The following is a 20,628-nucleotide window of genomic DNA, read 5'->3' on the forward strand; positions in this document are numbered from 1 at the left end:
GGGGGCAGAGTTTCAGGAAAAGAGCACATTTCGTGATTCACCATAACATTGCCTTGGCTGAAAGTTAACTAGTTAAGTATTATTGGTACAAAAGGGCACAGGGCTGCGCCCAATAGCAAAGACAGTGGCCAGTGGGGGCAGCTGCCCAATGTTGAACTCGATCATCAATGTAGCTCATTGGAAATTAACAACATTCAATACTGCAGTGGAGGTCGGGGTTCCGGAGCCCGACGGACATTTTCCTCCATTGCGCGGTTACTGGTCGAAGAACTAGGGCAAGTCAGGGATTCCAATATGGCGGCCGCCATCGGAAGATTTTCTCGTTGTTTTGCTCGTTTTGCGAGTCCAAATCGCCTTTTAATAAAACCTACCCCGGCGGTGACATGTATAAGGTTAGTGAAAAGTATCCTGCAAATAACTGCAGGACGACTGGTTTATATTGAATTCATACTGTTGTGCAGTGTATTGAATATTGATTGCTTTTATGTTTTAATAATTTTGGCCTGACTCGCATTCGCAAACGTCCTTATGTCTGCTACCGAACGTTCGTTGGCGAGGGATGAAGGGGATAATGTTATCTTAACGACTCCCCTTGCCATTCTACATACTAAAAATTTTCTGATGTACATAGTTCATGACTCCATGGCAAGAGGAGGGGGGATTCGTTAAGATACCATGATCCAAAGCTGACCCATAAAGAAAACATTGTCCAAAAGATAAATAATTTACTTGAATGGTAGTTATAACCTTTCGCATTAATGTCGCATTAATGTATGGACAAAAGGCTACTTACTGTCAGGAGGATTTAGCTGTGATAATTTTAGTTCCCTTTTGTTTTTGTTCCCTTTTCACAAAGCGAGATTGTTAAGATAGAAAGATGGCTAGCAAACAGAATTGATAAATAATCATGTCGGGTATTTTATAGAACTTTGTGCCCTAGCAGCCTCTGAGCTTTTACAATTGATATGCCTTGTATGATTTCACAATATGATTACTTCTCTATTTAAAGAACACTGAAACGTGTGGTCAGTGAAGAGGCTGAAGAAGAACTTCGACCACAGTACAAGCTTCCTGGTGAGCTTAATGATTGGACAGGGAATGTTCTTTACCCTGATGAACAATCAAAAAAGTGGGATGTCAATGGTAAGGCATTACTAGGAAATGAAAATTGCTATTTGCTTAATATGTAACAGATGGTTTACAACCAAGGCTTGCCCAAAGCTTTTGCTGCCAGTATGTCCATTACCATTCACTTCCAAACAAAGTGAAGGTTAGAGACTACCTTATCACCAATTGATGTGATGTGGTCTGTTTGCTAATCTGCTTAATAATCTTGAAGCAATCCAATTTTTCAGGGGCAGAGTACAGAGTAAGTGCAGTACTATTTCAAAAATTTTTTCCAATCCACATTATTGTACTAAATATATTAACAATACTGTGTATATTGAATCATGAATGTGTACATGTATGTGCTGCAAGAAATGCATAATTTGCACATGTTGTAGTGTATCACTGTAATTTATCACTGTAATTTCCTTTAACTTTAAGTGTTCATTGGCCAAATTATTTAACTAAATTAAGAAATCATTGGTTCATTGGAAATGAGCATCCCAAAATTACATAGTAACACTGGGAATTTTGGTTATGAAGCAATGAAAGTTGTAAAACATACTCATTGTTTGGATTTGGGACACCAGTGTGTTGACAGTATTGACATATTTTCTTTAAGTCATCATAGTTGGTATGATATTACTACAGAAATTTTACACATGTATTCAGTTCACTGCCAGTATTGTAAATGAAGAACAATATTATGTAGTTTTATTATGTCTAACCTTTTTGCTGTGTGTAATTAGGGATTTTATAATGTAGGTCATAATGTCTTGTCAGGTTTGCAAAAATGTGCATTCAACTGTTAAAAAAGATCAATAATTATATACTGCACTAAATATGATCTGACAAAGTAATTTGCAGCACACATACTGAAGCCGTATTGGTTTTGTCGTATCAATATTGTTCAAAAGTTGTGCAAAATCAATCTTTTTTTAATGCTGATTTATACTTGACCACTTGGTACATTGCCCTGTGGTACAATACAGCATTGAACATCAGGTTAATAAAGGCCAATTTATGCTGTATTGATCTCTAATCCATAGGATACATCTCTCACAATAATGAGACAAATTGTATTTTTTAGAAATGTAGGCTTATTCACTCTCCATTATCTCTTATCATCCAAATAAATATACAGTTTAGAACTATATAAAGCAATAAAGTTACCGAATAAAGGTTTTTTTACTGTTTAAGACAAAATGATTAGTCAATGTTTGCATATATTTATTTAAACTATTAAACTGTAAAAAAACACATTAAAAATCAAGACACTGCAACATGATGGACAATGTAGTGCACCTTGTTTGCATGGTATATTTTATTTGGCTGATTTAATTAAATGTACCACTTTGCATGCAAACACATTTTCTTTCTTCTTTATTACCATGTATTATTCCTGCAAAATAAAAGGATTCGAAATGACATACTGCACTCATTATAGTTCACCCTATATACCCCAGAATAACAATATATTGTTATTCTCTTTTTAATTCATTGTGGAGTGATTGAGAAGGTTCAGAAATTGAGACTGGGTAATTAAACAATGATAAATTTTGTCAAAAAGGTTTAAAAAATATCTTATCTTTATACATATCAGCTAGCAGGGCAGGCACCCTTCCAGGTCATGTTGCTCCAATATAGAGTGACTAGTATATTTTTGTTTTAAAATACCCTTTTGATATCAATAAACATGGTAAGATAGTACCAACTGCCACATACATCCAAACGAATAAATCATATCCCATTAAAGATTTGGCTATGCAGTACCGAAAAGGGTGACGTAGCAAAAAAAGCAAAATACGACAAAATAAAGTTTAAAGCAAAATACGATATATTACGGATAAATATCAGATAGTTGCTTTATACAGTAGCTATAAATTGTCTAAAATTTCAGACAGAAAAAACGAAAATATTTTTAAACGCTTGTTCGCTTACGGTACTTGATATTTACACCAATAAAACATTATCAAGAGCACAAGTAGAGCAAGAAACCGCTTCTTCGTTCAATTTGCAAAAGAAACAATTTAACTTTTTACTTTAAAAACGAAAAATTAGAGGAAAAAAACGACCGAAAAGGCGAAAATCAAAGGTTTTTATCAAAAACCTGGAGGTAGACGGAATTAATTTTTTTTTACTTAATTTGGATCGTTATTTCTCAGTGTGGGACCATATTTGACGTCAGCAAAGCTCAAAATCAATAATTATTTTTCACTTTTTGATGGCGAATCGTTCTGTAATATATATAAGATTTCAGTTAAAATGGAGACAAAAAAGAGGTGTGTTGTGTACGCGCGAAAAGCTAAAAGATATTGATACTAAAATTCAGATTTTTTGTACATTGGAAGTTGCAAGGAAGGTTACATAGTCTAAGGCGCCGCCTTAAACCATGGTTGCATGGGGTCTCGAACTTGCATAGGTTGCCAACATACAATAGAACGAGCTTCAGTGGCGTAGGAAGCACGATAATTGGGGCTTCCTACGTCACTAGCGAGATTAAGATGCACCAAATCAATGAGGCATACTCTGTGAGAAAGAATACTGTCCACTCCAAAAACTACTCTACACACAAATAAAGATTGACCGGCTACATGGTTAAAATGTCAGAGCCGTATACAACGTGATACCGATTAAAATCAGATTTCCTAACACTATATAGCGGCTGTTTTGATGTCGCATCGGCGTCGTAAATTTAGTGCATTTTGAGCGTGCTATAATACTATAATAGAGACCCCTGCGACCTGCGCAGCAAGTTTCATCAACATCATCGTCATCAATATACAGAGTTGACATATTTACAGTCAGCTTTCATCTGAAGGTTTAAGAAAATTGCAATCTTGTTTAGAACCTGTGGAAGAAGCCGCCGTCACAAACCTTACCGTGAACTTTGGCCCGCAACATCCGGCCGCTCATGGTGTCCTACGTCTTGTTCTTGAACTTGATGGGGAGGTATGTATACTGACAAAAACAAGTGTTGACGTCTTGTTACTTAAAATCTATGGGTTATATATACACACGTAGTTGTATCGCACTAAAGTACATTTCATTGTGCTCGGACTGTCAGGCAGCACTAACTTGAAGTTTTACAAAACCCAAACGTGTACGTGTAGAATTTTTTTGTGCATAAATGTCCAAAGTGCATATGATATAGCTAATAAATAACAGCAAAATTATCAAACTTTGCAATAGTAGTTTGACCAGCATTATAAAACTTCCTGACCAGCATTAAAACTTCTGATGTAGAATTTTTTATAACAAGTAAAAGTGATCACGTACAGTAATAATACCACGTCCCTTTCGTCGGAAACAATCGCAATGAATGTCGTTATATCCATTTCCTTCAAATGCTTATATATGGCCTTATATCGTAATAGTCGAAATTATGTGAGCATTCCTCTCTTGGATATAATCCTGTTGGTACATATGTGCCTAATTTCTCTATCAAAAAACTTCTATCTCTCTCGGCGGGGGTTTAGTCATATAAGTAACATCAATAGTCTGCACTATGAAATCACTTAACCCCAAATGACCCTCATCTAAATAAGGTTTATAAATATTGTTAAACTGCTCCCTATTGGGATCTTCCAGTGCATGAAGACCCTATCACGAAAATATAGTCCGCCATCTTGGGTGGCATGAGCCTTTTTTCAACCCAGAACCTTACAATTTGGAAGTCCTCTGTTCTTACAAGCGAACCGGTTAGTGTTTGAACTACAGCCTCAGTTGCTCTCAAGTTCTTTTTACTATTAACCTACGGTATTTTACTTTGCTATACCCAAAATGGCGAAAGGCTAAAATTACAAACTGTGACGCTACTTGCAAGCGCTCAATACGTATGAGGTAATTTTCGACCTTTACCCATCCGTGCGATTTTAGTTCACCTATAATTTTTGTACGGTGAAATCTATTCAATAAAGTGTGATATTTATACCCCTATCTTTTGGTGCTACTCGTAACGCTTGCAATGTTGCTGGAAATTCCGAAATCGTACCAAAGGTAGTTTATTAGACATCTAAAATTACCGTATATAGAAACCATTATTACCACAATACTTCTAATTCCTTACTTGGATAATAACCAACAACAAATGTATAAATCTATCTTTCTCTTCGAAATATATTACTACTAATTGCCACTTTAATAATTACCACTTTCCTTATCAAACAATATCCCAAATTCCTCAAACCTAGTTGTGGATAGACACATTACTATATAACCCCCTCTTGAGAAGAAACTATAAAGTCCCTAATCCATTTTCGTAAACTTAATCCCACCGATAAATACGCTTTAATACGCGTTAAAGGAACTCCTCTCGTAATCACAAGTGGGGGGTGATGGGATTTTAATTGTTCAAGTACTCGTGTGCATCGGTAATTGGTTTACTGTATACATCATTACATAAAATCCCATTTTCCAATTCCACTAACACGTCAAGGGAAGAAATATTTCGACGACTGAACTGATTGTTCAAGCGTATTTGTTATCCTCATCAAATATATTATTCAACTTCGTCTCTCCTCGAATAAAGCAAAATCACAAAAATATTATCCGGCAAAAAACTCTACAAAAGGGTTCATATTCACATGCCTCTAAAAATTTCTTTTCTAATAAGTATAGGCCACGGAAATGTTATAGTAAAACCCGTGGTGAAATTGGTCGAGCCCAGCGTTCCAAATTTTTGACGAAAACTCCTTTCATGAAATTTGAAGTCATTAATCTGTCAAGTTATTCTTATGCCATGCATGAAAATGAATGAAGAGCGTTCGGAATTGACTGTATATGTATGAGCTTTGAAAATCGAAATTCAATTCATCGGTAAAACGTACGTTATATATATGCAAATGTTTTAAAGAAATTTTTTATAGAGCCTTTGCATTTTAAAGGAATGGAATGGTCACTAGTTCCTAAAAATATATGAAATAATTCGTGACATTATTGTATTTTATATTTATCATTACATGCACAAGGTTTATTATATGACTTGCTTTCTGATTTTATTTTAATTGTAGACCGTTGAGAGGGCTGATCCACATATTGGATTGCTTCATCGAGGAACGGAAAAGCTGATTGAATACAAAACGTACTTACAGGTTTGTTTTTTTTGCCAAATATCGTGGTGTGGTTCCGATCATCAATCTCCTGTTGTGATACCAGGTAGAGGGGTAAATAAGTTTCCATAAAAAATGCAAGAATGGTATGTGAAGTTTCAATAGAAATGGATATGAAACACAATTAAATTTCATTATATTATTAAGTTGGTGCACATACATCTCAGCATGCACTGGGTTTGTATTTTCAGGCAATTTTCGTTTGCGTTTGAGATGTGGGGTCTAGCTCTCAACAGAATTTAAATGAAATTCGCCTCATCGGAGAGGATATTTTAAAAATTCACGAAAGACCTTGTTATAAGTTATAACATAACAAATGCATGGTACATGAAAGGCAGTCAGTCGCAAACGAATTCTTTAGGTTTTGTATCTGAGGGATTAAAGTTTTATATAAGCGTCGTTTTTTCCTTCGCATAAAGAAGGCATCATTCATATACATATCACACCTCATTCTTGACCATGTATACCAAAGGCATGCAATGCAAGAACAACAGTTGAATGGCTGCGCTTTTGCAAAGTTAAAATGAAATTATTCCGATTACGTAATGCAGTATTTTAATATCCGTATTTTAAAGGTTCTGATAACTGCCTGGAAATTCATTAGATACACGGAACTGTTTTTTCACAGCATGCAAGTATTAATTCGCTATACGACCCATGCAGTTATAAAAATTATACCTGTTGTGTGGTCAGATAATAAACCTCATCATCGTAAAATATCAATCATTTAATAGCTTAATCGTTTTTCGACCGTGTGTAAAATGTTTCCTGATCGCTATATAAATGCATTTTCCTGAAGCAGGAAAGAGTTGAAAGAATTCTTAACAGACTCCCGCTTCGCTGCTTTTGCAGATTTACATATTTTTAGTAAGAGCTACAACAATTGACATATACTATAATAGTTGAGTTTTAAGTGAGATGTCGTAGGTTATCTTATTTAACAAATGTTAATCTGGTTATAGATATAATTAGGTAGTTTAATAAAGCAACTGTACTGTCAACATTAGAATTCTGCAGATCAAGGCTTTTTTAGATGTAATTAGGTATTTTAATTAAGCAACTGTACTGTCAACAATATAGAATTCTGCAGATGAAGGCTTTTGACAAATATTTTGTCAAGTATTTTGCTGCTATTACTGTCGTTGTAAAATAAAAATCGTAGATACATGAGCCCTGAACAAAAAGAAAAGCTTGCATTTATAAAAAATGCATGGATGCTTAGTTGAATTGGCTGTGTTTTTCTTTCACTGATAAAAATAAGCATGCAGAAGCAGTTAATTAGGATAATTAGGCGAAGATGACCAACATCGTGTAAACTAGGGCTTATGTATATATATTATATATGGCAAAAGAGAGAAACAAAGAACTTTTGAAAATAATGCATAATAGCTATATTACCACAGATCTCTCTCTCCCTCGTGGTTGTCATTTGGAAGGAAATTTCCTTCATTTGTAGAAACCTTGATGTGACACTTTAGTCACTTTAGAAAATGACAAAGCCGCACGATTATACATACAAAAAATTGCAATTCATGTAGTAATATAGCTAGCTCTCTATCGTAGCGAAAGACTCCTCTCTAAAATTTCACTATATTTCTTTGCAGGCGTTGCCTTATTTCGATCGTTTGGATTACGTGTCAATGATGAACAACGAACAATGTTTCTCTCTCGCCGTTGAAAATCTTCTCAATATCGAAATTCCCGAGAGAGCCAAGTGGATAAGAGGTACATATATAGGTCTTAGAGGGTGATATATATATAGATATATACGCATGCTATGCATGCAACTTAAGGTTGTTTTTCACTTACGCGTTTTTCATACGTACACGCACTAAAAAGTCTAAACCCTTGTACATTTTATCTTTGAAAAAACTAAGTGAATAAATCGAAGGAACTTAGTTTTCTGCATATTTTAGTATGCATTAGTTGACCTAGATGTTAAATAATAAAAGTGTAAAAGCATTTCAAATTTTCCGTTCGTGTACGTGCGTATATAAAAAACGCGTAAATGGAAAGCAGCCTTTACGGCTTTAGTCAGAAATTGTACCTGTTTGTTCGATCGAGTTCTTTCGAGGTCCTCCATACTTTACATTTTTTAAACAAAACGTGTTATTGTTATAAAAACGCTAAATATTACGCCAGTGTAGCGAAAATAGTTCTTTTTGCATGCTCTCCTCGCATTAAGCAACCTCAAAATGGTTGGTTAAAAGCAACATTACCACAGAATAGATACCTATATCACAAAGTCATCTCTATTGTTTTCTGCATGAGTGTGATTCGTCATTGATTCGTCACGCAGCCAGTGACTTTCAACTGTTGAGTCATTTGCTGCGGGACGAATCAATGACGAATCACAGCGGAAAACGATGGAGATGACTTTATGATATATGTACAAATTCTGTGACCATATGTCAGGTTTATAGGTTTGTAGCGCCTTGTGATGCAAACAACTTGTTGAATTACGTAGTTTCCGTTGCGCCGCGAAAGGAATTTGTTACGAATTTTGCTAGCATAATTCTTTGTTATAATTCTGTTAGGAAATTGGCCCGCCTTGTTTAATCTTTTCTTCTTTGTTTACTTTATATTTCTTTTTGGCAGCAATTCCAACATTTTTATAACTAATTAACGCTTCTTGCCCAAAATTATAAATTTATAACACGCCTCTGTTACATCTTGTCACGAATCTTTTAAATTACTCTAATGACAATGACTTCGCGCCCCCGAGGGGACGTCCCCGCAAAACTACTCCTATATATATATAAATATATAATGCATGTCCTAAGTATTCTTCATTAGAAAAATATTGCGTGATCACGCAAGTGCTGTAACATGCATGTATATACCCGAAGTAGTTCAAGATGGCGGAAATCTCAAGTTGACAAAGAGATTAAATTAATATCTTTAAAAGCTCTTTCCAAGTAACTGCCAAAAAAACCCTATTTTTATTTAACATACAAAATTTCTAAAGAATGAAGGCTTCAAGCTCGTTAATTTTATGTCTTTTCAAAAATAGGGGCGACGATGGAATACTTAACTGGGGGGGGGGGGGGCAACTTGGAGACTGTCTATATATGTCTGGGACAGTTCAAACAATGAACAATGTCTTGTACACTTTACACCCCTCCCCCACCGCAATCAATATAGTATTTACGGGCAGAGTTTTAGGAAGTAGTTTCGCAAATTAAGGAATAGTTGTTTAGTTTCCTGCATATACGAACACTTTTAACTAATAGTGGTTATATTTAGTGTTGTTTGGCGAGCTTACTCGGATATTGAATCATTTGATGGCTGTGGGCACTCACGCACTCGACGTTGGAGCTATGACTCCCGTATTTTGGTTCTTTGAAGAAAGAGAAAAGGTGAAAAATCTCTTTTTATGTATTCGAATTGGTAGGATTATGGTCGGGGCATGGAATTTAATAAGTGACACCTTAGTGAGGTTAACGTTCACTCCATGTTCTTCGTTTAACATTATTTAAATCCGGGGAAATTCGTTTGCATGCATGCAGCACCAAAACCCATGATACAACGTTGATTTTGGAACACCGCAAAAATTGGTTAGTCGCAATTCATAATACTTGGACTTCAAATTTGATGACTCAAACGATTTATCGATGCATGCTTAACAATTAAAATATAATTTACACAGAAGATTTGAAGCTTGCACATGGTAAAAACGAAACTTCATATAAACACTATGATTTGGTCTTGGAAACTGCATGCATTTCTCTTAATCTTTATAGTTACTTTAAATTCGCCATGCAGTTCCATATTTACTCTAACTGGCTTCAATGAATATATACACTATTGCTTGCGAAAATTGGATAGAAGTTGGAAGAAGAAACATTTGCGCAGTTCATGTATGCTTTATGTGTCAAAGGTGCCTGGGTTTTTGACCACAAACGAACTATACAGCAATCTGCATTGTTCGTAGTATTTTTAAATTATTGTTTGTTCTTTCTCTTGCGACTAGATGATGGAGTTGTACGAGCGTGTATCAGGAGCAAGATTGCACGCTGCCTATGTGCGCCCTGGAGGAGTGTCCCAGGTACATTCAGTAAAGACTATATAGTTCTTCTATAAAGTGTCAAAAATGAAGGTTTTTTTGTTCCGCTAAGGAATAAATATTTTATTGAAGAGTTGTAACCATATCCATATAAAGCCTGTGTTTGTAAAAATATGGTTAACTATATAAACATTATACAGCTAATGTTAACCTCCCAGAGATAAGATTAGTTTTTTATTGCCGAATGTCTTGGGGGGGGGGGGGTTGGGGTCTCAAGAGGGCAACAATTTTTTCACTTAAGTATATGTAAATTAGCTTGTATAGCTACACCACGTACTTAAGTATTTAATAATGCACAGCTCTCAGTCCGTTGATGATGTTGCACTGATGAAGGACCGGGCTTAGGGACCGAAAGCTTGCGGTATTAAAGACTAACGTGGTGTCCCTGCAAGCTAATTTACTTATATTGTGATATCTCCATGCAATTACAAAAATATCATTTTTCACTTGTTAGCAAAGACACCTGATTACGAATCGGCTAATCATAATTTGCGCCACGTATTTAACAACATTTTTATTTCTCCATATTAAACAAGACGAGCTGCGAGTGCTTAGAATGCTAGCATATGATGTTTGTGGAGAAGCTTGCCCAGTATATCTGTAGTGAGTCTCCATAATCATGCATGGTAATTCGTAACAGTGCCTTGTAATATATAATTGTAGGATCTTCCGTTGGGTCTAATGGACGATATTTATGAGGTGATTCGAAAAATTCCGCAGCGAATGGACGAACTAGAAGAAGTAAGCAATGCATGATTATAGCTTTTTTTTCGTATCTTTAATACATCGGTTCTTTAAGGGGGCTTGATAGGAATTATTTATGGACAGTATATTTTTCCCCATAAATTGTTTAACCGTGTAGAATTGTCCTTCATTCTAGTTCCTTTCACACCCTGGTTCCTCCGTAGCTCTGGGGCCAGTTGTTCAAAAGCCGGTTAGTTTAACCCTGCATAGGTTAAAGCAAATCTTTATATGAATTTTTCAAATCGCTTGTTTATAAAATTGAATATCTTTTTTCATCAACATTTTCTGGACTGATAGAAATCATATATTTTCTAAAGTTTCAAAACGAACAGTGGTTCAGAAGCACATAAACTAAAACATTGGATTAAAATTTAACCCAGGGCTACCGTTAACCTATAGCTTTGAACAACTGGCCCCTCGAGTATAACTGCATGAAAAGTATTATTCACCACACTGCCCAGCGTTTTAGATGGAAAAATATATTTTCCATAATTTATTCCTATCAAGCCATATAACATTTTCACATTTTGGCCTATTGAAAATCGGCCAGAAAAAATGTCTGTACAGAAAGGGTTCCGAGGTGCTAAGCCGAAAAATCTGTTAATATAATCAACTGTTCTAAATCCATGAATTTTACAATCAAATATACAGATGCTAACAAACAATCGTATTTGGAAGCAAAGGACAGTCGATATTGGCGTTGTTAGCGCCAAAGATGCACTCGATCTTGGCTTCAGGTAACAACAGTTGCTTGCTTTTGTGGGATTATTCGCATGGAAAAATTTCAAGAAATGCTAATGACGTATATCGGTTCTCTCTATATAACAAATAGGTCGCACACTTCCTGCAATTCCTATAATGACAAATAATAAAAATGTATATTTCATTATTTCCATAGAAATCAATTTTTATTGATTTCTATATAGTTTATATATATATAATGTTTGAAGGTTGAAGATATTTGTCATAATTCATTTATTTGAAACTTCCTTTTTTGAAAAATTTTTAAATTTTGAAAAAGTTGAAAAAGAAGATCAGGGGTCGGTTGTTCGAAAGGCGTATAGCTTAAACGGCGGATAAGCCAAAGTTTAAAAATACTCTCATACATCTTGTGAATGACTGAACCTGTATCTTATGCATTTAATATGTACTTCCATTGACAATTAAACTATTTACATCGAAATATTTCAGCTCAGTTGTTCAATAGATAGATAATTTGGTTTTCCATTTTGAACTTATCCACCGTTTAAGCAAAACGCCTTTCGAACAACCGGCCCCAGGCGGATAACTAAGGCAGAAGGCTTTCCAAACCGGCGTGCATCAAATAATTTTTAGTCTATATATATACTTTACCAACCTTAAATTTTATTAATTAGTTATTAAACTTTAAATGCTTTACTCTAGCTGTAAATCATATCTCTATTGAATTCTTGTAAAATAACTCGCAATCTTAATAGACTGCAATTCAGTTTTAACTAGACTGACTTTCAAATAACCTATCCATCTAATCTATCTAGCTATCTATCTACCAGCTTTACTTACGTTCCATTTACATGTTTAATCGATTTGCTTTTGCAGTGGTGTTATGGTGCGTGGTTCTGGTATAAAATGGGATTTACGCAAAGCTCAACCCTACGATGCTTATGATAAAGTAGAATTCGACGTTCCTATTGGTGTCAACGGAGATTGCTATGATAGGTACAGTATATTGTTTCACATCATTTATGACATACGTCTTTTCGATCACCTTTGTGGTAACAACGGGTGTTTTCGGTTTCGAAATTTTATTTCGTTAGGATATTACTTACTGCCTCATGACGAGACAAAACAATTTTTTTCTGGAAGTCAACCACAAAACAATTCGCGAAGAGCGCAAAAAACTGCACAAACATTGGGATAAGACCATAACAATTTTTGGCCATATTTAAAAAAAACTTTAATATTCTTATGCAGCTTGGAAAAAAAATTCCGTAAGGGCTATCAACAGTCAGGTTTCATCAAGCCTATCGTCAATTTGTTACTGAAGTCTTGAACCCCTCTCCTCCCCCCCTTCCTCTTTTTGCGGCGAGCTTAACTATAGTACACATTAACCCACAATTGTTTATCATATAATTCCAGTAAAAAATAGAGTATTGTGTAAGCTAGAGGTTTTTACTTTTTGATGTTCATTTATAATCTACACATATAAACATATGTACGCGTCGTCATGGTTTGATGTTATTTGCAAACTATCGTGAAGTGCGCTGCTTTAATATTATCACTACGTTATCTCTACAGGTATTTATGCAGGGTGGAAGAGGTGCGGCAAAGCTGCGATATAATTATACAGGTAAAATTTCTCTTGTGTATGCTACGGAATAAGATTAGATTAAATCTGTAGACAAATTCAAGTTGTTCATAAGGAGATTTGATGAATTGATGAATATGAAAGCTATCACGATATATATATAAACAATTCTGTATTTACGATTTTATGTTTGGTGTTTATCATTAACATGCATGTACTCCACATTGTTTATAGTGTTTGAACCGCATGCCTGAGGGTGAAGTGAAAGTTGACGATGCCAAAATCGCTCCTCCGAGTCGATCTGAAATGAAGGTACAGTGAAGTTAGACAGCGCACGCACAAAATCTGAACCTTAACAAATCCAAAATGAAGGAAAACGAAAACAATAAAACTGCAAGGCACTGATGATTCAATGATCGAGTTATCATTCCAGTTTACACAGAGTTCACTGTTAAACACGTCAGGATGTTGCCATTATAACTCGTATCTTTTTTAAAGACGTTGAATTGAAATGCATTTCTAGGAGTCCATGGAAGCATTGATCCATCATTTTAAATTATATACTGAAGGTTATCCAGTGCCACCCGGTGCTACGTATACAGCTATTGAAGCCCCAAAGGTAAGACTGATTTCTTTTTAAACTAAAAGTCGGTAAATTTGTTTACATATTCTATGCAAAGCCGTTTAGAATTCCTTAACTTTTAATACTTCATGTAAAATGGTAAAATAATTTACCTTTTTTCCCGGACGTAGTCGAAATTTATGCATTTTGTTTGGGCTACTGAAAATGTTAAGGCATAACTACCAAAAAGTTGAGCTGGCGAGAGGCGCTTAATTGCACACAATTATTCGTCGATAAAACTATTTAGCTATGTCTACACTAGATAGGAATATTTTAGATAAAATTTGAAAATTTGTCCACCTCATCTGTAGTCTAAATTAGCTACTATATACGCAACTTTATATATGCATGCAGTAAGGCACAATAATATCTAAAGGTTATAAATAGGTTCTGCAATGAATTGTTAAACAGCAGAATAGTATACTATTGTTTTGTTCACTTCGTCACTTGTATTACATTTTGGAAGCATGATGTGGTAAGGGTGATCTTTGTTCCTCGTTTATGTCATGTGTCTTCCATCTACATAACTGATCACTTCAAACTGTTCACTTCTTCTATCTTCATGCATAACTGTTCACTTCTTCTAACTGTTCATGCACGTGAGGCATGATGTGTACGGGGTGATCTTCGTTCTTCATTTTTGTCATGTGCATGAGTTCTCTCTACATAACTGTTCTCACAATGTTTACACCTCAAAGTTGTTATATTGGCTAGCATGATCGCCTCATAACTATCCATTGGAGAGTGAACAATGGGGCAAAACTATTTATTGGGATTACGAGTAAAGAATTATTAAAGTATTTAGGGTTATTATAGTGATAATAAATTGCATTTTTAAGATTCTTATTGCTTAAGAAAGTTCGGCAGTAGGAATAATTATAATTCTAGATGTGGGAAAATCTAAATATTTTGGAGGTAAAATATGTCTTTTCATGCACCCTAGCTGGACTCGGAGTTAAATTTTAGCTTACCCTGGAATAATTTTCCGTTTGCTCTGGATTTAAGAACCATGCACTTTAGCCGCAACCTTTGATTTGAATCGTGCATGTCCCATTACACAAGTTGTCCTATAGGAAATTGATGATTTTTTTGGCTAATAAGCACGCTGTGTTTCGTGGCTGCCCCCCCCCCCCTGACCTATTATTACAACCTTGCAAAACATTTTGATGTGTAAGATGCTTTTATAGACAAGTTTCGTGTACTTATTTATATGTCACCTGTTTATCAGGGGGAATTTGGCGTCTACCTTGTTGCTGACGGCAGTAGCAGGCCTTATCGGTGTAAGATTAAAGCGCCAGGATTTTCACATTTGGTAAGATTCTTATATACTAAACCCTGTCGGGTGTAACCGTATATGCCCTGCAAAAGAAAGACATTCCCGTGAATTTTAGTCTATCTAATCTATGAATCTAATATCTAGTAATTTAATCTATGGATCGCAGGATTCCAGTGAATTGTATTAGAAATGGCAATGAGACAATAAAGACAATAACCTTTTAGCCACACAAATTTGTTGTGTTTCCACACATGAAGCTACTGGTCAGTTAAATCTGACGACATTTTAGGAAAATTAATCAAAATCTTATAAAAGTTTTTAGGAGGACTTCCTGTAATATCGCTAAAGATGATCGTGAAATATTTATGTAGGATTGATTATCTTCACACTTTTTCCTTCTTTTAGAGTGCCCTTCATGAAGTCAGCAAAGGTCATATGTTAGCTGACGTGGTGGCAATCATAGGTATACTACAGACTTTTTTACTACAAATTTGTAATTTTAACACTAGGGCAAGCAACCCCCCCTTATCGCGATGTTAGGAAATCGTATGGTAGTTACTTTAGTAATTAAAATCTCGTAGTGGATTGGCATGCATTAAGTACAAATGATCTGCATGTTTATTGATTTTTAAGAAGATATTGAACCACATTCGCGAAGTTGAACCAGCATGAGCTTCAATTCACATTTCCATTCAAAGCTTTTACTTTTAAAAAGTCGATCGTGCTTTGGCAGGCCAAAAAAGTAAGGCCCATGCAGTCTAGATGGCATACCTATAGTGAACAATTCGCGTCCATGCATGCAGGCATGTATGCAGTCTTTTCACAAAATCATGCAAAACTAGGTATATGCTTGATTTTTTTCCGTTACGAGACCAAATTGCAGGTTTTGTGGAGCATACGAAGGTTTTGTTTGTAACTACAATATCCTGGCCAAAACCATCGACTACACACTGAATGATTTCTAGTTTTTTATGCAAAACATAACATTTCTGTGTCGATTTACCCCCTCGCCCATCTAATCAATGTTGAATCTATGCTAAATGCTTGAATGAGTTTTGACACATCACTCAACATTGATTTCTGGGGGAAAGGGGGATAATTTTGGTATAAATCCTCCGACTGCTGACTGTAGTGTCAATTAACATTGAGTGTCTTCAATGTTTTGACCAGGATTGTACCTACCATTCTGAATTGGTATAAATCTATGGCATGTACGTATGTCCCCACTTGCATTTAAGATGATTCCAAATCACAGTACTTTATTTCTGATCCAAATTTCCATTTACGTTCTAGATGAACTTAAATTGCCTTATATTTCCTATAAGTTATATTCATAAAAACGCACGTAAAAGTGACGAGGTTTTCAATCTCAACTTCGTTTGAAAAATTGTTTTTACTTGATACTTTTATACACCGTGCATGTGTATATTGGTATAACATGTTGATAATAACTTAATAACCTGTTTCTAGGGACAATGGATATCGTTTTTGGTGAAGTCGATCGTTAATTGAAGCTCTGGCAATGCAAAGTTTGTTCGATCATAAGTATTTGTATATTTCTTTTCGATATTATATCAATAAAAAGTTTAATTTTAAAGTATGTATGTTGATTTATCACATATATCTCTCAGCTCTTTTTATCAGATGTCATTTTACATTTTTTTTACATTTGATGTGATTTATCATGAATCCCATATATAACTTGCATGGCTATGTTCCTTAACAGTACAGCGAAAGGTGAAGCTCTGTTATACCTTGATATACATCACCTATATTCCTGCAAAGATGTGGTTTTCAAGTTTCTGAAAGTGTCCATATTATGTAAAAACGTTTATCTTGCATCTCATAATGGCTGAAAACCTAAAAACGTTTAAAATCCAACGATATACATCCTTGCATGGATCGCCTATTTGACGGATAACCAGAAAGCTTTTCACTTCCAAACTTAAAAAATCAATCTTTGCACATACTGCTGTTAAATAGGGAATGATATAGATATATGTGCCAATGGAATTTACGGCATTTCGACAATCTTAGTATGGTTTTGTCCCATTTATTTACTATTTATTAAATAATATCCCAAGTGCTTTATGGTAATACTAGTATGGATCATACTATTATAAGTTGAAAAAAGGTTAAGGCCTAGGTAATAAAACCCATTCACATTACGAAAATAGTGTTCCAGGTCAGTTCCAGGCCACCTTCTTCTGTTGGCCTGGATTTTGTGGTCTCTAGGCCTGGTCTAGGCCAAATAAACAACATTCACACCTAGGCTAGGTCCAGGCTAGGCCAGGTCAAACCAGTGTAAACGCGGCTTAAGGCACTTGCAGTGGCCTAAAATTCGCCAGATTTAGTCCCCAAATAAAACTTTCGGTCCATTGCATATGTGGCTCGACGATTATGCTATTGGGTGCATTTTTTACGATCTCTGAATAGTAATATAGGAAATTCAAACCGAGAAGCCTCACTCATTTCGTCAATCCACAACCTACTCGCAGTATAATATATACCTTGTAATGTCCATGTTTGTCATTTGCTTTGAAGATGGTGTCTTAGATTGTTTTATAAATATGACTTTGTTCATATCGCTCTTTTACGATTTTAATATATGTCTCGCATTGATTTTTATAACATGACAGGTTTATAGTAGAACAGTGAAAATTTTGTTCCCGGTGCCACTTGAACCGTTGACAGCAATGCCAAGAATTTCTTTGGCATAACTGTGATTAAAGTGCGTGTCACGAAGCAAACACCGTGAAGTACATGCCCAAAGTGCACAAAACTGTTAATCCGCTTATTTGAAAGAATTCACGAAAATAATAGAACAGTGTATTTTTTCATATTTATCTAGATGAGGTATTTAAGCTGGAGTGATGTTGGGTGAATAAAGAAATGTTTCGTAGCATTGCTTCCTTTTAGCATATTCAAAGTAATGTTTTGTGTTATGCATGAATATTGAATAAAGTCAGTTGCATTTGTAAGCAGTGTTGAGTGTAGGGGACCATCTGGCTGGGAATGTTTCGTGGGTTGTTTTTTAAGTATATACAAAGAAATACAAATACCTCTCGACTCTGATTGATTTATTTCAGCACTTTCAAACATCATTGGCATTGCAATGAGCCATGTAAACAAATTTTGAGTGACGTGTTACCTCGCGAAGTTCACGCGAAAAACAACGAACATGACTCGTTCAGTGACACGTTTTGTTGGAAAGTGACACCATTAAATTTTCACAAAATTTATTTAAAAAAACAAGTTGAAAAAAGAAACGATGGAGAATCCTTTCTTTTTTATAACTACATGGAAGAAATTCCTTCTAAACGACCATTGCTTCTCAAGGGAAAAAATCAATGAGTACAAAGTTGTCAGTACAATTCAAACTATAGCAACGCTTGTCTGGAACATCTCGTACATCGGTAGTTACGTCACAACATTATCAAAGCAAATAGCTTGTGAGAGTAAAACTTGAAATCCGTCTCATGGTTCTAAATTTAAAACAATGTGATGTTAGAATGTTGTGATGTAATTACCGAAAAGGTCCATTATAGTGTAGTTTCTCGTGCAATTACGGTGGTAAACATGCACTTGAGAGTTTTTTAACAACTGCAATTTTTGCGCTCTTTTAGAACCCACCTGTGCATGTTTATTGCATTAATGTTAACTGCACTCGTAATCATCCATTACCGATGTACATAAATAGTCCTAATAATACACAGCAATTTCAAATATGTTAATTAGAAGAGAATCGTGACATGAATGGATCTCATTTAAATATCACTTAATATCAACTCGTTGAGCTGAATATCTTGTAGTCTGAATAAACCAGTAGACAAGCTCACTTTGTGCAATTATTGCGACAAAGATATGCGTGTGGATGTATGTTTCCTGAAGCTAATTCAAAAAATAAAAAAGTGAGGAAAAGGTTGAATACTGTTCACAAATTTTTAATTAATCACTAAATCACCTCCTTTCAGCTATATTTTAGGATGTCATCGTCTTCAGGAGACCATGCATGTGGTTGACATCAGAGAATATTTTCTCTGAATTCCTAATGAGTTCAAGCAGGTGTGCATATGTGTACATTCCACACAGAATGTGATCGTGTTTATATAGTGCAATTATACAATTATCGGATTACCTGCTGTCTAGACAGTCTCCATATAACATTTTCTATCCTTAACTATGATGCTACGTTGTAACTCCTGGATTGCCTTATTAGGTCATTGAGAAATACATATGCACATGCAACTCCGAAAGGACTAACATGACTATTGTATTGAACAGCACTGATGTATTATTTACTGTATACCACAGTGGCGTAGCCAGTCTGACAATTTAGTCCCGCTATATATGCTAATATGTTGGTGCTCTGTGGATCACTATATTAACTTCATGTTTGCATAGCGGGACTAATTATTCGTCGGGCTAGTTACACCACTGCGGTGTCAATTATACAAGGAACGCGTGGATTTGGACTTGCAATGCATTTCAAATTTACACCAGAACACTGTCCTGTGAAAGGTGACGACCTTCGCAGCTATAGAGCGGTCAAGACGGGAGGTGACGTCATTTTTCCAGTATTCGTCATAATAAAAACTCATGCATCACGACTGTATAAACAAAATTTGTGCAGCTGCCTTATATAAGTTTTTCGCATATTAATTGCTAGGACCGAAATCCTAAAATAGATGAGGCTATTTGGCCGTGCGTATAATTCGTGGCCACTGATTGGTCAAATTCCAATAGCCGTTTGTAAAAAAATATTTCCTGCAATAGATTGTTTTTTCCAAATGCTCACCTTTGTAACCACACTGAACCAATTATTCGACTAGCTCGGTAAATATCACTGAATATTTTTTCACATTTCTAAAATATACCATATTTATTTAATGGCGGATTACGGATATCGAAAAACGCATAGGTCACAGGGTATAACAATGTCAGTAAAATGTCTTGCAAGGCCTGAATTACATGCAGCTCAATTACAAAATACGTCAGAATGGATTTCTATTTCGACATCCCTTCTGATTGGCTAAAATGGAGGTGAAATTTATATCGGATGGCGATATATAATAGCTAATTGTGTAATAATTTTTATGATATGCCCTTTCGTTCAGTCAAATCGAAGCGAAAAGCTCATTGAAAATAACTATATAAATATAGGCGTGTTTAATATTTCCAAATCGACTGAGTACAAATGTTGCCAGTGTAACGCTGGGAATCAAAAGTCCTGGCTTGCACTTGTAAAAGACAATTCCGTTGTTTCGTTCCAGTTTAGATCTTTCTGTTTTCATTTCGACGGCGATACCAATAAGGTTATTGAGACATATGTGTTTAACGTAATTGATGTTTATCGTGGAGGTCAAGTATTTAACTAAGCACACATGCATCAAATTGAATGTGAACCGCGGACAA

At 35.3% G+C, this 20,628-nt stretch overlaps 1 protein-coding gene across 2 annotated transcripts; it reads left to right on the forward strand.

Annotated features, from left to right (window-relative positions):
- Window positions 1-281: 281 nt before the first annotated feature.
- Window positions 282-19,130, forward strand: LOC114528105 (NADH-ubiquinone oxidoreductase 49 kDa subunit-like). 2 transcript variants are annotated; one of them, XM_028549695.1, is made up of 17 exons: window positions 282-392; window positions 1,010-1,143; window positions 3,956-4,059; window positions 6,120-6,200; window positions 7,823-7,943; window positions 9,465-9,577; window positions 10,192-10,266; window positions 10,948-11,025; window positions 11,680-11,765; window positions 12,607-12,726; window positions 13,306-13,357; window positions 13,550-13,627; window positions 13,839-13,934; window positions 15,166-15,249; window positions 15,619-15,676; window positions 16,684-16,758; window positions 18,065-19,130. In XM_028549695.1, the coding sequence occupies exons 1-16, from the start codon at window positions 295-297 to the stop codon at window positions 16,719-16,721; spliced, it is 1,416 nt and encodes a 471-aa protein (XP_028405496.1). In that variant the 5' UTR covers window positions 282-294; the 3' UTR covers window positions 16,722-16,758; window positions 18,065-19,130. The 2 variants fall into 2 exon arrangements, with proteins under 2 accessions (XP_028405496.1, XP_028405505.1); XM_028549704.1 differs by having other exon boundaries at window positions 16,684-16,742.
- Window positions 19,131-20,628: the final 1,498 nt, after the last annotated feature.

This window comes from Dendronephthya gigantea, unplaced genomic scaffold (genome assembly GCF_004324835.1).
Source record: "Dendronephthya gigantea isolate DGI-Jeju-01 unplaced genomic scaffold, DenGig_1.0 000001F, whole genome shotgun sequence".
In the NCBI taxonomy this organism is placed as follows: domain Eukaryota; kingdom Metazoa; phylum Cnidaria; class Anthozoa; order Malacalcyonacea; family Nephtheidae; genus Dendronephthya; species Dendronephthya gigantea.

Coding starts and splice junctions, on each gene's coding strand:
- LOC114528105 (XM_028549695.1), top strand. CDS start 295: ATGGCGGCCGCCATCGGAAGATTTTCTCGTTGTTTTGCTCGTTTTGCG. Junction 4,060..6,119: donor TTCTTGAACTTGATGGGGAG/GTATGTATACTG, acceptor TTTTAATTGTAG/ACCGTTGAGAGGGCTGATCC. Junction 13,358..13,549: donor GCTGCGATATAATTATACAG/GTAAAATTTCTC, acceptor CATTGTTTATAG/TGTTTGAACCGCATGCCTGA.